The sequence below is a fragment of the Pomacea canaliculata genome, linkage group LG6, assembly GCF_003073045.1.
Source record: "Pomacea canaliculata isolate SZHN2017 linkage group LG6, ASM307304v1, whole genome shotgun sequence".
Lineage (NCBI taxonomy): Eukaryota > Metazoa > Mollusca > Gastropoda > Architaenioglossa > Ampullariidae > Pomacea > Pomacea canaliculata.
In genome coordinates, this window is record NC_037595.1 from 9838468 (window position 1) to 9857115 (window position 18648).

The window sequence follows — 18648 nt, forward strand, 5'->3', positions numbered from 1 at the left end:
AGTTGGGTGGTAGGTGAAAGGAAAGTGTGTATAGCACCATGTCCGTGGAGTTACACGAAGCGGTTGGCCAAGTTTAATATGATAACAACAGGGTTTATATCACGCATTTCCCTACACGGAAGAGAGCTCAATGCGCTTTTCAAGTTATATGGGACAGTAAGTATAGTGATGCCGTATGACAGAAAAGGGCATCACAATCAGTCGTACACACATGCACAGTGAACATTGCCAGGAAAACGAAAGAACACATAGAAGAGAAAGTGGAGAAAGTATAACAGAAAGCACCTGTTTTTATCTCTTCATGAACTTTAACCTTCGTCTCTCATCCTTTTGTAGACGACAGTCGACCAAGTAACGTTACATCATTACAATTTTACATCGTAGTTCTCTCAATATCATAGCAAATCTTCTACGCTTATTTTTGGTACTCAGTGTTCCCAATTTAAATCAATGACACACATTATTATTATAATTATTGAGGCTATATAAGTTCACTATATCATTGTTATTTTTTCTGTTTCATTCGGCTCCCTTTTCCTCTGATGATACACACACGCGCGAAGGGAATCGAAATAGGGAAAGGGAAGACCCACCTCGATAATAAGCTGCAATTTTTGCTATTCCTGTCAACTGACCTACTTTTCCAGGCAGCATGATAGCGGAACCATTAGCAACAGAAGCTGTATTGTCACTGTGATGCAAAGCACGCAGTGCGGAGGAGGTTTATGGAGACATATGAGCCAAGTGCTCGACCTTTTCAACTTCAAGTCTCCCACACGAAAACATGTCCATGGTTAATGTATAATACTTCGACCCGTACCACAGTCGGGACGTTGGGTGGAATTACTTATTTAGGGTTGGGGTGATTGTTATTAAGACCTCTCTCGGTGAGATTGTGTCCCATATTGACGAAGCACACATGAAATGACATAATGTGATTTGTATTTTGCTCTTTCTGCCATAGGCGGCGGCAACAGTGCCTTTGTTCCAAGTCGACATCAATTAGCCCTTCATGATCCCCTCATTCTATTCCAGTAAGCAAAAGTAGCATTTCTTTTTTAAAGTTAAACTGCTTTTTAATTTGGTTTCTTCGACATTTAACCTTGTGTAAAATTACCCAACCTGGAGCGGGTTTCAGCCGATCAACATCGATGGTTGAGGCCTTATGTGCAACCTGATGCACGAAGAGGAATATATATATAGAAAGTTATCCAAAACTTAGCAGGAATACAATGTGTACATGTATTTCAAATATTATTTAGGAGCATATGGGATTTGATCTTCAGCTTGTTGTTAAAGGTCTAGAAGGGTGCAAATACTGAGCAAAAGACACCCTTCTCCACAACTGTAAAGTAATCTCTCTTAGATTTTCAAAATAATGGATATAAATGTCACTATGCCCAGAAAGAGGTCAAACTTGACATCAGGTTTGAATCCAGCTTTCTAATTAACATGTTACCAGCATCATAATGGCTGAAGCTTTGACGATGTAAGCATACCGATGGCCAGTCCTGACATCTGTGCTGTTAATGTTTGTACATCTGTATCTCAAGAACGAATGGAGCTCGACTATGGTAAATAGCACCTTGAGTAAAGCTTTACTTAGCCATATAAAATGGCACCCACTACATCTTTTAAAAAAACTCATATAAAAGGGGAAACACGGTGATCAAATAGTTATCTCCCCACCTTTAATCTTGAACTGTGATTGCATGGTAAAAAGCAAATATTCTAACATACTTGTGTTATCAGAAATATCATTAAATCAAGCTTCAAAAATAACATGACACAGGAATATCTCATTTCTTCTTGCCTTCAAAGAGCAGCATAAATATCATCGCTATTTGTGAGGTAAAGGGGATAGGGGATACAACATAATGAAGAGTGCTATACAGTTGTTTTGATTTGATCACACAACACACAAAACTCTTCTTGTAAAATGCGACCCTCCACGACGATATGAGTCTTAAGTCGCGAATTTTAGATATGCCAAATATTTTTAGAAAAGCAGAGGTTCTGAACTTTCTTTTGATTTAAAAGTTGTTCTTCTAGTCCTAACATTGAGTGAGCTATTAACGTTTGAAGTGCGAGAGTATGGTGGCGGCCATTTTGAGAAAGGCGGGTTCAAAGATTAGCGTCAAGATGGCCGACCGGGTCTGTTTACTCCTAAACTTTTGCAGACAAATCTTTTGATCGGTTAATATTTGAATCGTTCTTTGAAGAAGTTGAACATACTGACTCCGCGCTTTCTGTCAATGTATAACACGATGGGGTTATGACTGGGAATTAGTATCGAAACAGCGTTTGAATTTCATCTGAAAGCAGTACGGATCGCAGTAGGGTACCTCGATTAAAACGTATTTGAAGTCAATTTCTAACTTTTATTTTAACATACTAATGTATTTTCTTGATAGTTTAATAACCAATGAATCCATTTTTAAAGAAAATTCAAACTGCACAAAATTGACCCGTATCACCTTTCGAGGCCTCTAGCACAAAACTGTTCCGCGCGACTTAAGACTAATTTCGTCGTGGAGGTCACATATGTTCTCAATCACAATAATTTTAATCAAATTCAGAATTCTTGCAGTTCATTCATGCTACTACATTCTTAGCATTTCAAATAACTTTTTTAACACTTCAGAAAGTAGCTGCCTCTAAAATACTTACAAAACCAAGAAATGGTCTAAGTAGTAATATCTATAAAATTACAAAAAAATGGCAGTCCTGCATGATGCATGAGATGGCAGCAGTTCACAGGCCACAACATTAACCTTTCTTTTTTTCCCCTTCAAAGTGACATACAAGTCTTTTCTCTTTTGACAAGAATTCAACCTTTTTCTGAATAAATCATACTCAATGAATTTGTTTTATTCTGTTTTGAAAATCTCTTTTCTTGAACCAACCCTTACAAAGTGATTTTTAGACATGAACATTTCATTTGTTTTAAATATATAAAATGGCAATAGCATAATGGAAAAACTTGAGATTCAATCAATGCATCGATCATCGAGAATGCTAGCATTTTAAGAAAAAAGATAGCTTGTTCCACCAGTACCACTGATAGTGGTAAGATGACGTCAGGAATGGCCTGAACAGTAGGACTGCTTCAGCACAAACTTTTTTTTTCTGCATTGTTATGAGGCCAATTCTTGTACAGAAGTGATAATAGATGGACTTTAAGCAACACTTTTTTTTACTGCCTAACGTTAATGTGTTTGTTTTACAAACATTAGCCAACTGATGAAAGAATTTCAATGCATCTTAAATAAAACTGATACAAATAATAAAACTTACAGATCTATAGAATGCATCTGTGTACACAAGTTGTAAAGAAATATGATGGAAAAAGACATTCTTTCTTGGGATCCCACCAACAAGGAATCTTCTTTTAAGTATCTCACTCTTTGATATTTATTACTGGGTAGTCATACATACTGCTAACATGGTGCTTTAATTTGAATTTAATTAAATTCAACAAATCGTATTTACGGCTTGACTACCCGTTTTGATCATTTAACTCCTGAAACTTCACTGGCTGGAAAACCAACTTGCATAAGAAATGTGCCCGATTTCTCTAGTTTTCCTTTATGACCATCATGTAGCATTATCAAGAATACCAGCGAGAGTGACTTTGTTGCCTTCTAAGTTTTTTTAAAATAAATTCAAATTTCTAAAGATTTGACTCACATTGGAGTATAAAGAGTAATTTATATACACTATTTGTTTATGATGAAATCAAATTGCCTTTCAAATGTTTGAAAAAATGATTACTTAAGCAGCGACCACAGGACAAATCGAAAACACAATACTTTTCTAAAACAGCCGCGTTTTTCTTGTTTGCCTTGTGACCAAATCTGTTTGCTATTTTATGAACCTGTTCTAAAATTTAGTGTCAAATTTAGTTTTTCAACATGGCTTCTATGGCCACACGCCAGCTTGACAGGACATTAAACCCTTCATTTTCGTGGATTGTTTATAAACTGATAATAAATTATGGCTCATGCGAAAATATTTTTCTCGCAAAAAACTTTTTTGAAGAAACAAGCTTTGTATCTGTTCAGCAGGCAGTATCTGGCCGCTTGCTTTGGCAATTTTGAGAAAGCAACCAGCTTCAAAATTTCATCGTGGATTTTTTAAAAGGGATGCACTGTTTATCTAAATTACAGTATGTTGGTGTAAAATGTTTTCTGTGTCTGAGGCAGCATCTGCTTTCCTGACATCATAAAGTTGTAAAACAAACATAAAGTTAAGAGAAAAATCATATACTCGTCAGTAAACCATTAAAGCTAAGTATAAGTACTGATACTGGCAAGTATGTTGACTACAATTCCAAAGCAGGCAGTTCAATTTCTAAGCTGGTTTGATTAAAAAAAAAAAAGTATAAGTAACTTAAGTCGGTCAAAAATAACCACTATGATTCGACTGTAAATTTGCAATTAAAAACTTAAAAAAAAAATTTTTGCACCTGACAGTCTAATGAGGTACAACTGATGAAATGATGGGTATTACTTGTCTCTCAATAGTTTTATTGCTACAAGAGTGCGGCAAGGACTAGAATTACGCTATAAATTAATCCCTCCTTTCAAATACAACCAGAAGAAGCAGAAGATAAATGAAAAACCCACATTATGGAGGTCAGTTATAAGAGCTGAAAACAAATATGCACCAGATATTTGCTCTATTTGACTGCTTTGAGATATATACACACATGTGCACACACTAAACTACAAGTGCAGATCAGATGAACTCTGTCATCAGCTAGTTGTGCACAAAGTTTCCAAAACAGCATACTTGATTGTTTTGCTGTGTGACCAGTAGTCCCCAAAATTGGTTTGTGAAACAGCTGGCAAGTCACTGTTTTTGAAAAGCAGGTTTGCCAAACCATTTTTGGTTTTTCATATGCCTGCTGCTTTACAAAATTATTTTGGTGACAAGGCCATCATGCAATTGCATCTATCAATGTTTTGGCAAAATGACGTGAAGAAAAGTCCGTAATTATGCACTGGAACAATTATGAACATGATCTAAGGTGCATCTACTTCAAGATCAAGAACTTCAAAATTTGTGCAAAATGAGCATACAAATATATTTGTTGAATTTCTCTCCAACCTTCACAAAAAGGAGGCGGAAGAGAAGCAGTTTTCTTTATCTGACCTTATCCCAGTAGTCTTCAAGAGGGTGTTATCATGGTGTCACTAACCACGGTTAGTTTCTGCTGTCTTGGTTAATTTATATCATTGACAGCACATAATTTTCAAATTTAACATAGTGAAGATAAGTCACTCAAACATGACATCTTCCTCTAAAGAGTATAAAAATATACTTTGAAAATTTTGAACAGTAGTATTACTGAGAACAAGGATTCAGAGTGTTGCTATTTTGTTAAAATGATCTTGTGCAGTAAAGCATTTTGTTTCATAAGCTCTTGCTATTTTGCTTGAATCAGCACTGCTCAGGCAATAATTCTATGCCATGACATTTAACCCCAATTACAGTCCCTTGCTTATTCTTGAAAAAAAGTCAATTTGGACAGAACATGTTCTCAGGAAAGAAGTCACTCCACTCTTAAAACACAAAGTGGTAGATCTGTACATGGTGTCAAACATCAAGGGAAGATCAATCTTCAGCAAGATAAGTTTTGTTAGTAGCTCCAAAATGGCAAGAAATATTCTTGCAGTAGATGGCATCAATGGGGACCTTCTACTTTTCTCATTCTGGCTGGGCAGCTGTTGCCTTTGCTATTTCTCTCAGCTCAACTGGCATAATCGATTTCCTAAGGATTTCAAATGCTAGCTGTTCCTGTGAATGACTTCAGCATTACATCAAAACAAAGTACCACAAAAACATGAAAAAAGATCATTTAAGGGTATATTTTTACCACATCAGGATAGGTTCAACACCAAGCACTATGCTTTCTCTTCCTGTGCACAGTTAACACGAATCATTTCTGTAACAATGACTTCAATGTCTTCTTCATTCCCCAGGTCAACATCAGGTACGATAAAACTAAGAAGTTTGTGGACGTTTTTCTGCAAAACCCCAAACCGTTTCTGAAGCAATTCATACTTTTGTTTAAGCTGAGTATATCTGGTCTCTTGTCCTTCAACCTTCACGTTCACAACTCTTTTATTATTTGAAAGAGGCATGCCTGGACCTGTTAAAGGATCTTCTTCCCCCTGAGAACTGGCACTGCCTTTTCTCTGGCCACTGTTTGTGGTCACATTGGCCACATTAAATATGCTCATATCTGGTTTTACATCTTCACTCTCTAACACAACTGGAGAATTCAAAGATGAACTTGTAATCTTTTCACCAGTGAGATCAATCACAACAGCATTTGCATTAACAGGTTCTAAAGCAGGTTGTTGTCGCGAGCGTCTTCTGCTCGAAATGCTTGTGGCATCTTTTGTTGAGGAAGAAAAAGATATGGAACTTATGTTTCTGGATGTTACACCATTAATGGCAAGGGGTGAGCTATTAGGGGTGGATGAAAAAGGAGAATGAACATTTGGAGAAGATGTATAAGGTTCCAGGAAAGATGTTTGATCTGCAGGCATCTCTTCATCTTCAACATCATCATTTCTTTCAATGGACACCATCTCCCCTGTTTCCATCTTAATATCAATGCGTTTTCCACCACCTTCCCCCAAGTCCAGGGTCTTGCGTTTGCCTCCCTTGCCGCTAGACAGACAAAAGTGTAATTACTGGCAATAAAATTATTTTGTCATACTATTTACAAAAAATACTTGGAATGGAAATGATAAAAAAATGAGACACAAAATAAAAGACTTTTCTCAACGACAACAAAAATCATACAAAAGCACTTGCTTAAGGTTGTAGTGTAATAAAAATATGACATGCGATATGACAGTTATTATGTAAAAATAACAGTATCGCCTAAGTAGAAATACCAGAAACAGTTGTCATTTGAGGGAAAAGAGATGCCAAGTCCCAGGCTATGCTGAACACTGACATTCAAAATATCTTCTGCCCAAAATTTCTAGATCCAAAATAGTCAATCACATACACATATAAAACACTATTCTACAAATATGGTGGATGTCTTGGAAAATACTCTTTTAATAAAATTAAACAGCTTAGGGTAGGACTGTGAAGGAATTCCCTCTGCATACTGTTCTGGGAATGATAAGGTTAAAAAAAAAAAAAAAAAAAGATGCACTATGCATCTTTATGCTTATTGTTTAACATTTTCTCACCTGGTTGAAGAGACTGGGCTTTCCCCTGTTAATGCTGCGGCCACCTGCAGCAGCTCCTTTAAAAGCAGATAATTTTGAAATGTAATGCTTTAGTAATTTTAGTAATTAATAGTAATTTTATGTTGCTGGAATTAATAATTATCTCAAATATATAAGAAAGCATCAAAAACACACTCTTTACAACTTGGAAAACATTCTGGAATCAGAAGTTCACTTCCTGTAGAGCCATTGTGTTTTGATTTGATTAGCAGTCAAATGCACACACACACAGGCAAACAAATTGTAAAGACAACTAACAGCTGTGTCAGTATTCGTGTTCTGCAGACTGTTGGCTGCCTGGAGGAGAGACTGGTGTTCAAGCTCCAGCTGTTTCTTTTGGTTTTGGATCTGAAGGATCAGCCTCTTGTGGGTCTCCTCTCGCTTCTTGGCCTCCATTAGTGCTTTCTGCAGATTTGCAATGCTGCGACTGCTCTCCTGTGAGCTACTCACCTATATTAGTCAAGTATAAAAAAGTAACAACCTTTCTAGCTTTCTACCTGTTATACTTTGCATCACAGTTTCTAACCTGTAATTGTTATGCCAAACTAGTCTCATGCCAATCCATCATAAAGTCAGTTTTCTTCTAACTACATGTTTTACAATTCAATGATTGTATTTATCTATTCACGGCCCTATGCACCACTGGGTGTGAAAAGGAATAAGATTGATCTCTTTAAGCAAACAGTTATCTTACATCTTCTTTTTCCACCTATAAATACATACACATTTTATTATAAATACAATAATTAAAATCAACAAAAAAAATTTACACCTAGGATATATTTTAAGCAAAAAAACCATTGTTAGACTAGCTGTAATGTTAAAATTAAATGAAAAGAAGAAGAAAAAAATATAACAAGAATATGAAGTCTAGGCCACCAATTCATCTAAATTAGTGAGATAGCAGCTGAGACTACAAAGAATTACAGAATGAGATGGCTTCTTTTCCCTTGCTACTCACCTCATTCAGCTGCTGCTGACGTTGTCTCTCCAGCAGTTCTGCCTCTTTGGCTTTTAGCTCTGCCTCCTTGGCATTAATGTCAGCCTGCAAAAACTAGCTTTGTAAAGACTGAGATACCAACCTATTTATTATTTTGGTTGTTAAAATGAAATTTTTCTCATAAATTCTTTTTCTTCCATACCCAGCTATTAAAGATTAAAGGTTACATTCTGATTCACTCTTTAACTATACCCTGGTCAGTGGGGTTAAGGGTCCTACCCATTAAGGGCTGCATGTCAACACTGTCAGCTGACCTCAGAATTCTTCATAAGCCGTCCTGAAAGCAGTTACAATTTTATACTCTTCCATGTCCTATAAAGGATTTTCTTTTGACTGATCTTAAAGGTACTGAAGTTTCTAAAATGAAAAAAATCTGCATATAATAAAAAGAAAGAATGGGTTTTATACAATTGCTGCTTATGGTCCAGTCTGCAAGAAAAACTAACCACCTTTCTGTGTGTGTTTTTTTAACTGACCTGTTTGCGACGTTTTCTCTCTTCCCTGAAACAAAAGATAAACATCCTTATATGTGTGCGTGTTCTTGAAAAATTAAATAAGAAAATTATGTACAGTGCTTCAAAAACTAACAGGAACAGCAGAAACAAGCGACAAAAGAAAACAACTAAGCAAATCTTAAAACATAGAAGTGGCAGATGAAAGATCTCTAGCCAACAGGAAAACAGCCCTTTAAAATATTTATTCATGTTAGAAATTGTATTTAACTTGTGATATTATCTGGTACATCATCAAATAAGCACACCTCTTCATAGAATAAGAGTGGAAATTATTATTATAGGACAATCATAAAAAAGTGAAACATCAAAGTGAAATGTTTCCCTCCCCTTTCCATCTCAACACTTACATTTGTTTTTTGAAAGTTTTGGCATATGTTGGTCTCTGTACTGCTTGGTCTTCATCTTCAGGCTCCTCTAAAATGTCACATCGGCTGGTGATGGTAAAAGACACACATCAAAGAAAGTGCACTTTTCTCTGAATTCCACATGACTACCACTATTTCAAATTAAGTCCTTTGAAGAATTTTTACAAAACACATTAAAGACTACCAATTTCTAAATTTCATATAACCACCATCATTTCCTAGCAATACTGCACGTTTTGAAGATAGGCTTCAGGAGAATTTTGAGAAGTAGCAGAATCTTGAAAGGTCATTGTGCTGTCAATACAGACGAATCAACATAATTGAGCTGTAGCTATGAAGACATTCACATCTCTGGGTGCAAACTGTGTAGGAAGAGTTAAAGATTATTTGGTTTTATTCCTACTCACTTGTGTGTTGGGTCAGGATTCATGTGACAGTACCACTGATCTGGTAGAGGTGAGGACCGGGCACTATCTGGCAGCCTTCTCCACTTGAGGCAACGCTCACACTGGACCCATAGCCAATCAGGTAGAGATGTTCTTAGCATCAAAGAAAAATTTAGAAGTATGTCAGCTTTTACTCCCTTGTCCATATATTGCTCACCACCAAGTGAAGTCATAGACACTTAGTTAACTGTAGTCTAGAGTTAATCTGAACAAATAATGCCTCCCCTATTTTCTTTTATTCTAGGCACAGCGCATATCCTCTCAATTCAAAGACTGCTGCCTCGACATAACAACACAGTTTGACTCTCTCTGCTAAGATTTTTGTCTGTCTTGTATTTTTGTGTTTGTAATGCACAGAGCCTGGCTTTGGCTGGGATACCAAGCTATAAAGGTTCACACCATTATTATTATTATCATCTCAGATCCATAAAACAATCTCTTGCATTAACCCAAACTTTGCACTACAAAAACATAATCATTTCAGCTGAAAATAATGCAAACATGTTCTGTACTTTGCAAAATGTAGTAATATATTTGCTACTCATGATCTTCCTCTAAGTGGAGCTCTCTACTAGGGAGGCTAAAACAATTCACTGGACTGTTTGATTAAACATGTTAAGTTTAGACCAAAGGTGTTCATATTTTTAATTCACCCTTGTGATGGTTGGGAGGTTTTGTTGTAAGTATATTCTTAGGTCATTTGTGCTTCACTCCTTGTATTATCTTTCCACACTAGGTGTTAAGTGTATATTTCAAATGTAAATTAAACATAAATGAGAGCTGAATACTTTTAGAAGGGAGTGTTTCATGTTTTCCTGTTTAAAGTTCTTTGTTCAGAAAACTACATCATTATCTGGAGACCTAAAAAGACAATTGTCTTGTTCTTCAAAAGATGCATGTCCCCAATGAGTGTTATTTAGTGACAACTATGACAATGACCAAAAAGTTACACAAGAGCGCACTAACAAACAATGAAATATCCTTCTTAAATCCTCAATCTACAAGATCTGAAATCTATGTTCCAAAGACATTACTGCCAAACAAGCTGTTTTCATGCCATGCCACAAACAACCCTCAATTGTCTGTTTCACATAATTCAGTCCTGTGATATGGTTGGAAAGTTAAAATTGAATTAATAATTTAAAAAAATAATCCCATTTCTCAGTTTTGTAGCAATAAAAATTAATAAACCAGTTACCATAAATATATTGGAACTAATAAGCAAAGACCTACCTAATGTTTCCAAAATCCTTCACTTCTTTGCCACTTTTCTTCTCGTTCCAATAATCATTAAGTTTCAGAGCTATGGCTGACATTATAGCACTGATGATGAAAAAGATTAATTAGCAGAGCTTTAAAAAGCGGGTCTTAAAAAACATTTATTTACATCATTTGTTTTTTTTCATTCTTAATTTTCTGATTATAAGATTTCTTGTGCTATGACACTTAGCAATATCTTGAAGTATGTGCCAGTTCCTACTGTTCTAATGAGGTATTCTTCTGAGCAATAAAAAATAATTTAAATTAGCATTATTTATTATACTTCTCTCAAAATCAAATGAACACTTAATAATTGGATATCATTAAATCTTTATCACAAATAAATATTTAACTACAAATTATAGGTTATCAAGTTCTTACAGTACCATGAATTTACTCACTTGTACTTTTCATCTTTCTGGAAGTCTTGCTTGTTATGAATGGGTTTCAGGAAGTCCACTTGTACCACCCCAACCACTCCTACCCCCAGCTCATTGGGCTGAAACCAACATCCCCTTTAAATAAATCTGATTCTACTAGCTCATCATATCAGTCCACATCTCCCAAGACAAACATCCATGACTGTACGTCCATGTGCAAACAACCACAGAAACTCTCCTCCCCAACCTTCTCTAAAGGACATAGCAAGTGAAATGTCTCATTGGGCTTAAAGGATAGATACTACTATTATTGTTTCTGTGCAAAATTGTAGGTTACAAACAAACTGTTTATTTACAGCTGCGTCAAAACATTTTAAGACTCTTTCACAAAGGAAAATAAGCTGATCCTAATTCATGTGATGATATGAGGCACTTTTTGACCACCCGAAAAAAAAAAAAACTTTCTTTGTCATGCCAGTCTTCTCTACTTAGTTCTTCCTTGCTGTACTCAGGTTAAAAAACAATATGGTATATATCCCCATATCTATGATGCCAGCAATACAATGATCACACTAGCAAGACTGAAAAATGAATGCAGGTGTTGGATAGTTTCAATAATGTTTCTCGACAACAAAAACAAAGTGGCCTTTTGATCTCCTAAGCTCTGTGTTTCAGATGTGAGTTAAGTAAATTTAAACTTTTTGGTGGAAAAGATTCAGAATGTCACTGTTCATCATTTATGCCCCACTTGCCATTTCCTCTAACTCAAACCAGCAAACACATTTTTTAGACTGAAATTAGCATGACTGTTCATTTATTCCTAATAGCATCAATCTGCTATTGCAATGTCTCATGATCTAGTATGTGCCTGTAAGGCCAAAACACAATTTCTCAGTATCATTAGTGGCAAAGCTGTAGGCTCTAACATTTAAGTGAAGGAAGCAACAGTCCACAACGCAAAGGAAACCAATCAAAAGGAAAAAAAAAAATTTCTGTCAATATATATTTGTATTACTGTTAACATGTATATGATCACTTGTAATATACAAGAGATGTTCATCACACTGCACACAAATCTGATCATAAATCACCATGACCACCTTGATTTCTAAACACACCTGTTTCTGGTAGCCGAGCTTTTCATACGGCTTAATAAGTCTGTTACGATGGTAGAACATGACACCGTAGTCTTCTTTGTTGTAATCTTTGTTACACACAAAGCCAAAAGTAATCTTCAGGGGCCTCTCCTGTAAATTAGTACATGATAAGAATTTATCAGAGTTTTACACCTTTAGAAAATTTATCTCCCATTTCTGAAACTCCAGACACTAAAGAACGGCAAAATATTCTTTTTTTTAAATTAGTGATCTTGGACATAATGCATGGCAGATGTAAAGGAGAAAAAATCTGGGTTTTATCTTACCATCCATGTAGGCTTGTAAACATCAATCTCTGTCTGAGAAAGTGACTTGGAAATCAGTTTACTCTTCACCCTTACTCCTCGGATAAAGATTTTCATCCGTGGTCGTAGAAAGAGAATGCTGCAATACGTCTGCAAACACAAGCCTATTTTTATCCTTTTAATCATCCCAAGTAATCTAGGTGTGGCCCTATGCGCCTTGAAGAGTAACAAGGAATAAACTAAATAATCTAGGTAATACATTTAACTGACTGACACATTCTCCTATTCCCTTCCTTTACACACACACATACAGTCTTTTCACCCCATCCTGACCATGACCTGCATACCCTAAAACTCATACATACTAAAATTTCTATACTCTCTACAGTCTGGTTAAGAAAAATTCATTACAGAGGAAACAGAACCAAGATAATTTTCTGTTCTTGCATATTGTGGTGTTTTTATTCTCAAAAAGATTTGCAGGATATAATGTAACCATCTTCTGTTTAGTGGCCATAAAAATGAAAAAAAAAATTTTTTTCCATAGTCTAGACCACCACTTGCATTTACGCGTAAGTATTTTGTGATAAAAAACAAAAGACAGAGGGAGGTGAGAATGGAGGAGTATTTGGCTGAAAAATCAGACCAGAAAACACAATGCTCATCTTCAGGTATTACACCATTACTAGATCACCAAAACATAACAACCGAGTTAAAATTCATTACAAAACTGGGTAATCACTTTAACACTAGCACTCACCCGTAAAGACTGGACATACTCTGAGGTTTCCACATGGCTTGTGCGGTGATAAACAGAAGTTAAATCAACTTCATGGGCTTCAGGATTACGAATGTCAGCATTGTCTGATTCAAAGTCGAGCTCTAGTTTGCCATTTTTCAACCTTGAAATTAACAACAGGCAATATTTGACAGTTGTACTGCTGTTCCAGATATGTTGTGCTGTGTAAAAATCATTTGTTAACATTATTATTTTCATTAAAAGTTAACCTTTTATAAGGTAAAAAGTTGTTACATTAATAGCTATTAATAGCAACTTTTCATCATGTAAAACAAAATGTCAAAGCACCCTCTTCATGCAAGCAAACACAAAAGAATGATTAATAACTTCTTACCTCTTGAGGTTGTATAAGATAATCTTAGTGCCTGTACCAGTACGATTTCTGTTAATGGACCGTAACTCTTCTTTGATATCCTGTTCTGTCTTGAATGGAGTGTGCTTTAAAATAGCATCCAAATTGTTTCTTGACTCTTGAGATTTTATTCTCTCCACTGAAATGTCTGTTAAAGAATTGACTGAAATAAGAATATGAACAACCAGCTCATCTTTTACTACAGTTTTAATGCTATTTTCAGTGCACAAAACAATGAACCCCCCCCCCCCAAAAAAAAAACAAAAAAAACAAAAAAAAAACTTAGCTGGATTTTACACTCTTGAAGCATATTTCAAGCAACCACTTATACAAGGAAACATCTGGCAATGTTCCTTTGAAATTAATAATTAAAGAATTCATTCCCACTCAGTAATTGTTAATGAAGCCATGATTGCACAACCATGCACAACAATGAGATGGATCAGACTTCATTTTGTCAGAAAATATTTTACATGAGTACACGATGAATTTTCCTTTTGACTTGTGATATATGGAGTGGGAAGACAGTGGTGGAAATTTGATGTGAGATGATTGGGTCATTGAGTTTTGTGTCACACCAGCAACTAAGACTATCACAGCGAGAGAGATAGAGGTATACTATAGTGAAGGGTGAAAAATAAGACCCCCCAGTAACAACACTAACAATAAACCGACAAAAGGAATAAGGAAAATATAAAAGGGCATACAATGTATTAAAAAAGTGTGTTGTGGCCTAAAAGGCCACCATTTAACTGGAGGCTGTAAATAAAATCAAAACCTTAAAGCCCTACCATCTTTAAAAATGAAAAAAAAACCACACACAAAAAAAACAAAACAAAGAGAAATCTGTAAACAAAATTGCTGGCAGATACTCTGAAAAATGGTAGGCATCATATAAGTTTGAGACGGCAAACAGAAAGATAGGATTCACCAATCTCTGTACGGGAGTGGTATACCAGGTCTAGATGGACTGGACTTGCTGTCCACATGGCCGACAGCTGTCTCATGATAAGCATACAGTTGGAGAGCCAAAAAGCCACCCTCAAAAACCTTGCATTGATACCGCCAACTGGGAACCCTTGCCCTCCATCACCCATCCTGGGGCAGTATCATTACCAAGGAAGCCCCAGCATCAGATGCATCATGGCAGCAGAACAGAAAGGCCAGCAAGGCAATAATGCCCACCAACACCTGACCATCTTATGTATCCCCCACTTGTGGGAGACTTTTCTGGGCCTGGACTGGGCTCAACAGCCACCTCCAAACTCATCACCACCAATACTAATCTTTAATATTTGTGTGTGAAGTTTATGATCATCATCATCTCCAATGCATTCATAGACTGATATACTAATTAACTTGATGCCTGCTTTTTGGATATTTACAGACTGAGGGAAACAAGGAAAAAAGTAACTACAGGAAGGTAATTAACACACAATTCCCCTTTTATGGATTGGACATGTGCTCTGCCAGAAGACCTCTCCAGAGTCGCCCTACGATGGACTCAGACGGCCGAAGAAAAAATGGCCGCCCAAAGGAAACTTGGAGAAGAACAGTGGAAAGGGAGATGAAAGGAAAGGGCTGGACATGGGGTCACCTGAAGCGGGTTTCAGCCGATCGACAGAGGAATAGATAGATAGCATCACGTGCCACAATATCTCTTTTAGGTCCCTATTCTAGTACTAAAACATATCAAAAATATGTTATTTATTGTTGATATTTTATACAAACATTGGCTGAAATTTAAACTGGCTAGCACAACTTTTTTCTTTTCATAAATCCATTACATCCAATTCTTGACCACAGACTAATCTCCCTTTTCATTTTCCTGCCTTGCAAACAAACACTCGGAATATATAAATTAGTTTTCAACAATAGCAGAGGCCAAATCAAACAATCTGTAGCAAAATAATAAAGGCTGTAGCCATCTTTCAAGGATACAGTTTGGTAATCGAAACTCCAACATTGGTATGACGACGGAATCCGATTTTATTGTTTTAAGATAGGTCTGGGAAAGGAAGCCCACGCTTGCACTAATATCACAAAGTGTGAACACCAATGCATCCTCTGCCAGCCGCATTGATCCAGACTTAAACCCATTGCCATAGTGCCCTATAGGTAAGTGTGCAGGACGGTTCTCATACTTCTCCTTTTCACAGTAGCCAAAGCTGGGTGGAAAAATAAAAAACAAACAAAATAAATACAAATAAATATATCCCCTTCAAACACTTCACACTGCTATGGATTTAAAGAGAATTTGTTTTTCACATTTAATTGAAGTTTATAAACATCAATTCTTGACAGTCTTTTTCACTGTGAGCAGGTATAACTATAAGATAAAACACTCTTGGATATAATAATTTTGTCCAGTGGCTGCCAAGGCCACCAAGAGCTAACATAGGCCCCAGGACTAATGAGTCAAACATTTAACTTTCACAGGCCACTTACATTAAATTGTGATACAAAATTAACTGTTGCCAAATAGTAGTATGCTTAAAAGTTGATTGCCATTATCTACATTCAATGTTAAATACATGCAACATAGACTCAACATCACTATCTATACTGCACATGTTTTTCGCTTGACAAATAGAAAAATTAATAGAGGAAAAATGTAGTTTTTAAAACTGTTCAGCTTGTGAAGAAAGTATACACTTTGCTAGCCACCCTAGCCACAGATGTCCAAAAGCATTCCAACAAAAAGTATGCACAGCATGACAAGAAGGTATAGCATTGCTTTACCTCCACAGCACCTGTACACCATGTCACTCACACCCCTTCTATTGGGCCTCGGACAAGCACACTACTGTCTTGAAACTTGACATTATCAAGTCTAATACTTTGATATTTTCCCTAAACACTGGTAAATAAAAACAAAAATGAATAAATAAATTTAAAAAAATTGCAATGTCTGAGGTTGAGCCCCCTTTACAGCCGTATATCAGCTTCCTAGCTCTCCTCTCACCAGGCCTAGTGACTGCTACTAATCGTCAATAATTCAAAGTAAATGACCTATTTAGGCTTCAGGTTACTCTATTTGTTGGTGCAGCAATAAGTAACCACAAAAGCTCTGCATTGAACAAAAGCGTGCAGAAAGACACAGCTCAAAGTACATACCTTAACATTTTTAACAGATGTTCATGGTCCATGCCATTGCCGTTGTCTTCAAAAATAAGACATGGTTTCCCACATATGACTGTTTTGTTGATGTGCAATTCACTGGCAGCCACATCTGGGTCATATGCGTTATCTGTTTGTTAAAAAAAAAGTTTTTTTCTCGTGGTTAACTTTCTTTTCATGTTCATATTGTCCACCTGCATTGATCAGACAAGTTGGATCAAAATATGGGATGGATAGATTAATTTTTCATAAAATGATAAAATGAAAGAGGATGTGTTAATGTTATCATGTTTTTGATCCCTTGGTTTGGCTGCATGTGAGGTTTAAATAATAATACAACTTCTTTAGTGCTCTTCCCTGCCAGCAGCCAACTTGATGTCATTTGACATAAGCAATAAACTGCACAATATTTGCCGCACAATATTTGCCTCAAACACACATACAGAGCAAACATTTAGAAGAAGCCTACACAAAAAAATGCACAAACACGTATATACACACAAAAGGAGTGGAAAGTATAAAAAGAGAAAGGGGAACGCCACCAGCTACTCAAAGTCTTGGACAACATTAAGCCCAAGTTTTTCAGCTTAACTTCCAAAAATCACTGCTAGCTGGTGTATTTTAAGGTCTTAATAATTCTTAGAAACCACTTAAATTATCACTGACAAATTTATGCAAATTAATGGCTATATTAATGACATCTAAAAGGGAAGGATAAAATATCAGCTTTTGAATGATCGCTTTATTATCAAACGTCGTACATGATGAAACCTTGTTCCTAAATGCTTTCATTTTCTCTGACACCATATTATTTATGTTTTCAGTTTGCATGATGACAAATGTTGGCCAAATTATTTTATTTACATTAAAAAAACTATTCTGCTTGTCAGGTATAAACAACACACATAATTAAAATCTAAAATATAACACAAATGCGCTGATTTATACAATGTAATTTGTGCTGAGTTCTTACCTATAAGTTCTGCAATTGCACTGAATGGCCAGGTGTGTGACGTTGAATTGGCATGCAGAAATTGTGGAGATATCTATACAGTCACAATAAAGTGTTATTCAAACAGCAGTAGATTCATCTGGAATCTCTATGAAAACTGATACAAATGTTATGCTCTCAAAATATTACTTAAATATTACAATAAAGTGTTATTCAAACAACAGTAGATTCATCTGGAATCTCTATGAAAACTGATACAAATGTTATGCTCTCAAAATATTACTTGATGATATAAAGCACCTGCTAGCATTACTAATACCATTTATATCTACTGGTATCAATGTATGAAAATCAGTTCTTTGACTGTTGGTATTATGGTGAAAGTCCTCTAAAATCGTGCACCAACATTACTGTTGAAGCCAAAGACACACGCACACATACACACAAAACAATAATTAAAAAACCCTAAGGTACACCACTTATTTTTATATGCAACTAAGGACCGCACCGTGAGTGCAAGTTAATGGTTTACTGTTGCAATTGTTCATCAGATATCGATCACTGAAAAAGTCATTATTATAAACTATTCAATCTCGCACTTAAAATGATTATATATATGAACCTCGTATAAAAAAAAATCTGATTTCTTCGAGCACAATATAAAAGAAATGTATAGTTTACAAAGTAGAGATAGTCTCCCTTCACCTTCGATAGCGGTATCCCCCTGAACGTAGCCATGTTGAAAATATAGAATGGCGTGGTACCTTTATCCATTGTTTCGTACATACTGATGATTAC

At 35.9% G+C, this 18648-nt stretch overlaps 2 protein-coding genes across 2 annotated transcripts in view; both read right to left on the reverse strand.

Moving 5' to 3' along the window:
• Window positions 1–18648, reverse strand: part of LOC112565838 — a 341939-nt gene that overhangs the window by 142408 nt on the left and 180883 nt on the right. The gene's annotated exons all lie outside the window — the stretch shown is intronic.
• LOC112565817 (MORC family CW-type zinc finger protein 3-like) lies at window positions 2398–18639 on the reverse strand. Its single transcript, XM_025241622.1, has 17 exons — window positions 18556–18639; window positions 17872–17944; window positions 16896–17028; window positions 15720–15946; window positions 13761–13917; window positions 13388–13529; window positions 12649–12777; window positions 12344–12472; window positions 11247–11344; window positions 10819–10908; window positions 9547–9678; window positions 9122–9205; window positions 8736–8760; window positions 8221–8304; window positions 7518–7709; window positions 7221–7276; window positions 2398–6684 (listed from the first exon to the last, which is right to left on the reverse strand). Exons 1-17 carry the CDS (start codon window positions 18634–18636, stop codon window positions 5910–5912), a joined length of 2607 nt encoding a protein of 868 aa, XP_025097407.1. The 5' UTR covers window positions 18637–18639; the 3' UTR covers window positions 2398–5909.

What these genes read in the sequence shown, in the direction of transcription:
- LOC112565817 (XM_025241622.1), bottom strand. Translation starts at nt 18,636, where the DNA reads ATGTACGAAACAATGGATAAAGGTACCACGCCATTCTATATTTTCAAC. An exon ending in GGGGGATACCGCTATCGAAG is followed by an intron (nt 17,945 to 18,555) that starts GTGAAGGGAGAC and finishes GTGACTGTATAG; the next exon opens with ATATCTCCACAATTTCTGCA. An exon ending in AAGGATTTTGGAAACATTAG is followed by an intron (nt 9,679 to 10,818) that starts GTAGGTCTTTGC and finishes TTTGATGCTAAG; the next exon opens with AACATCTCTACCTGATTGGC.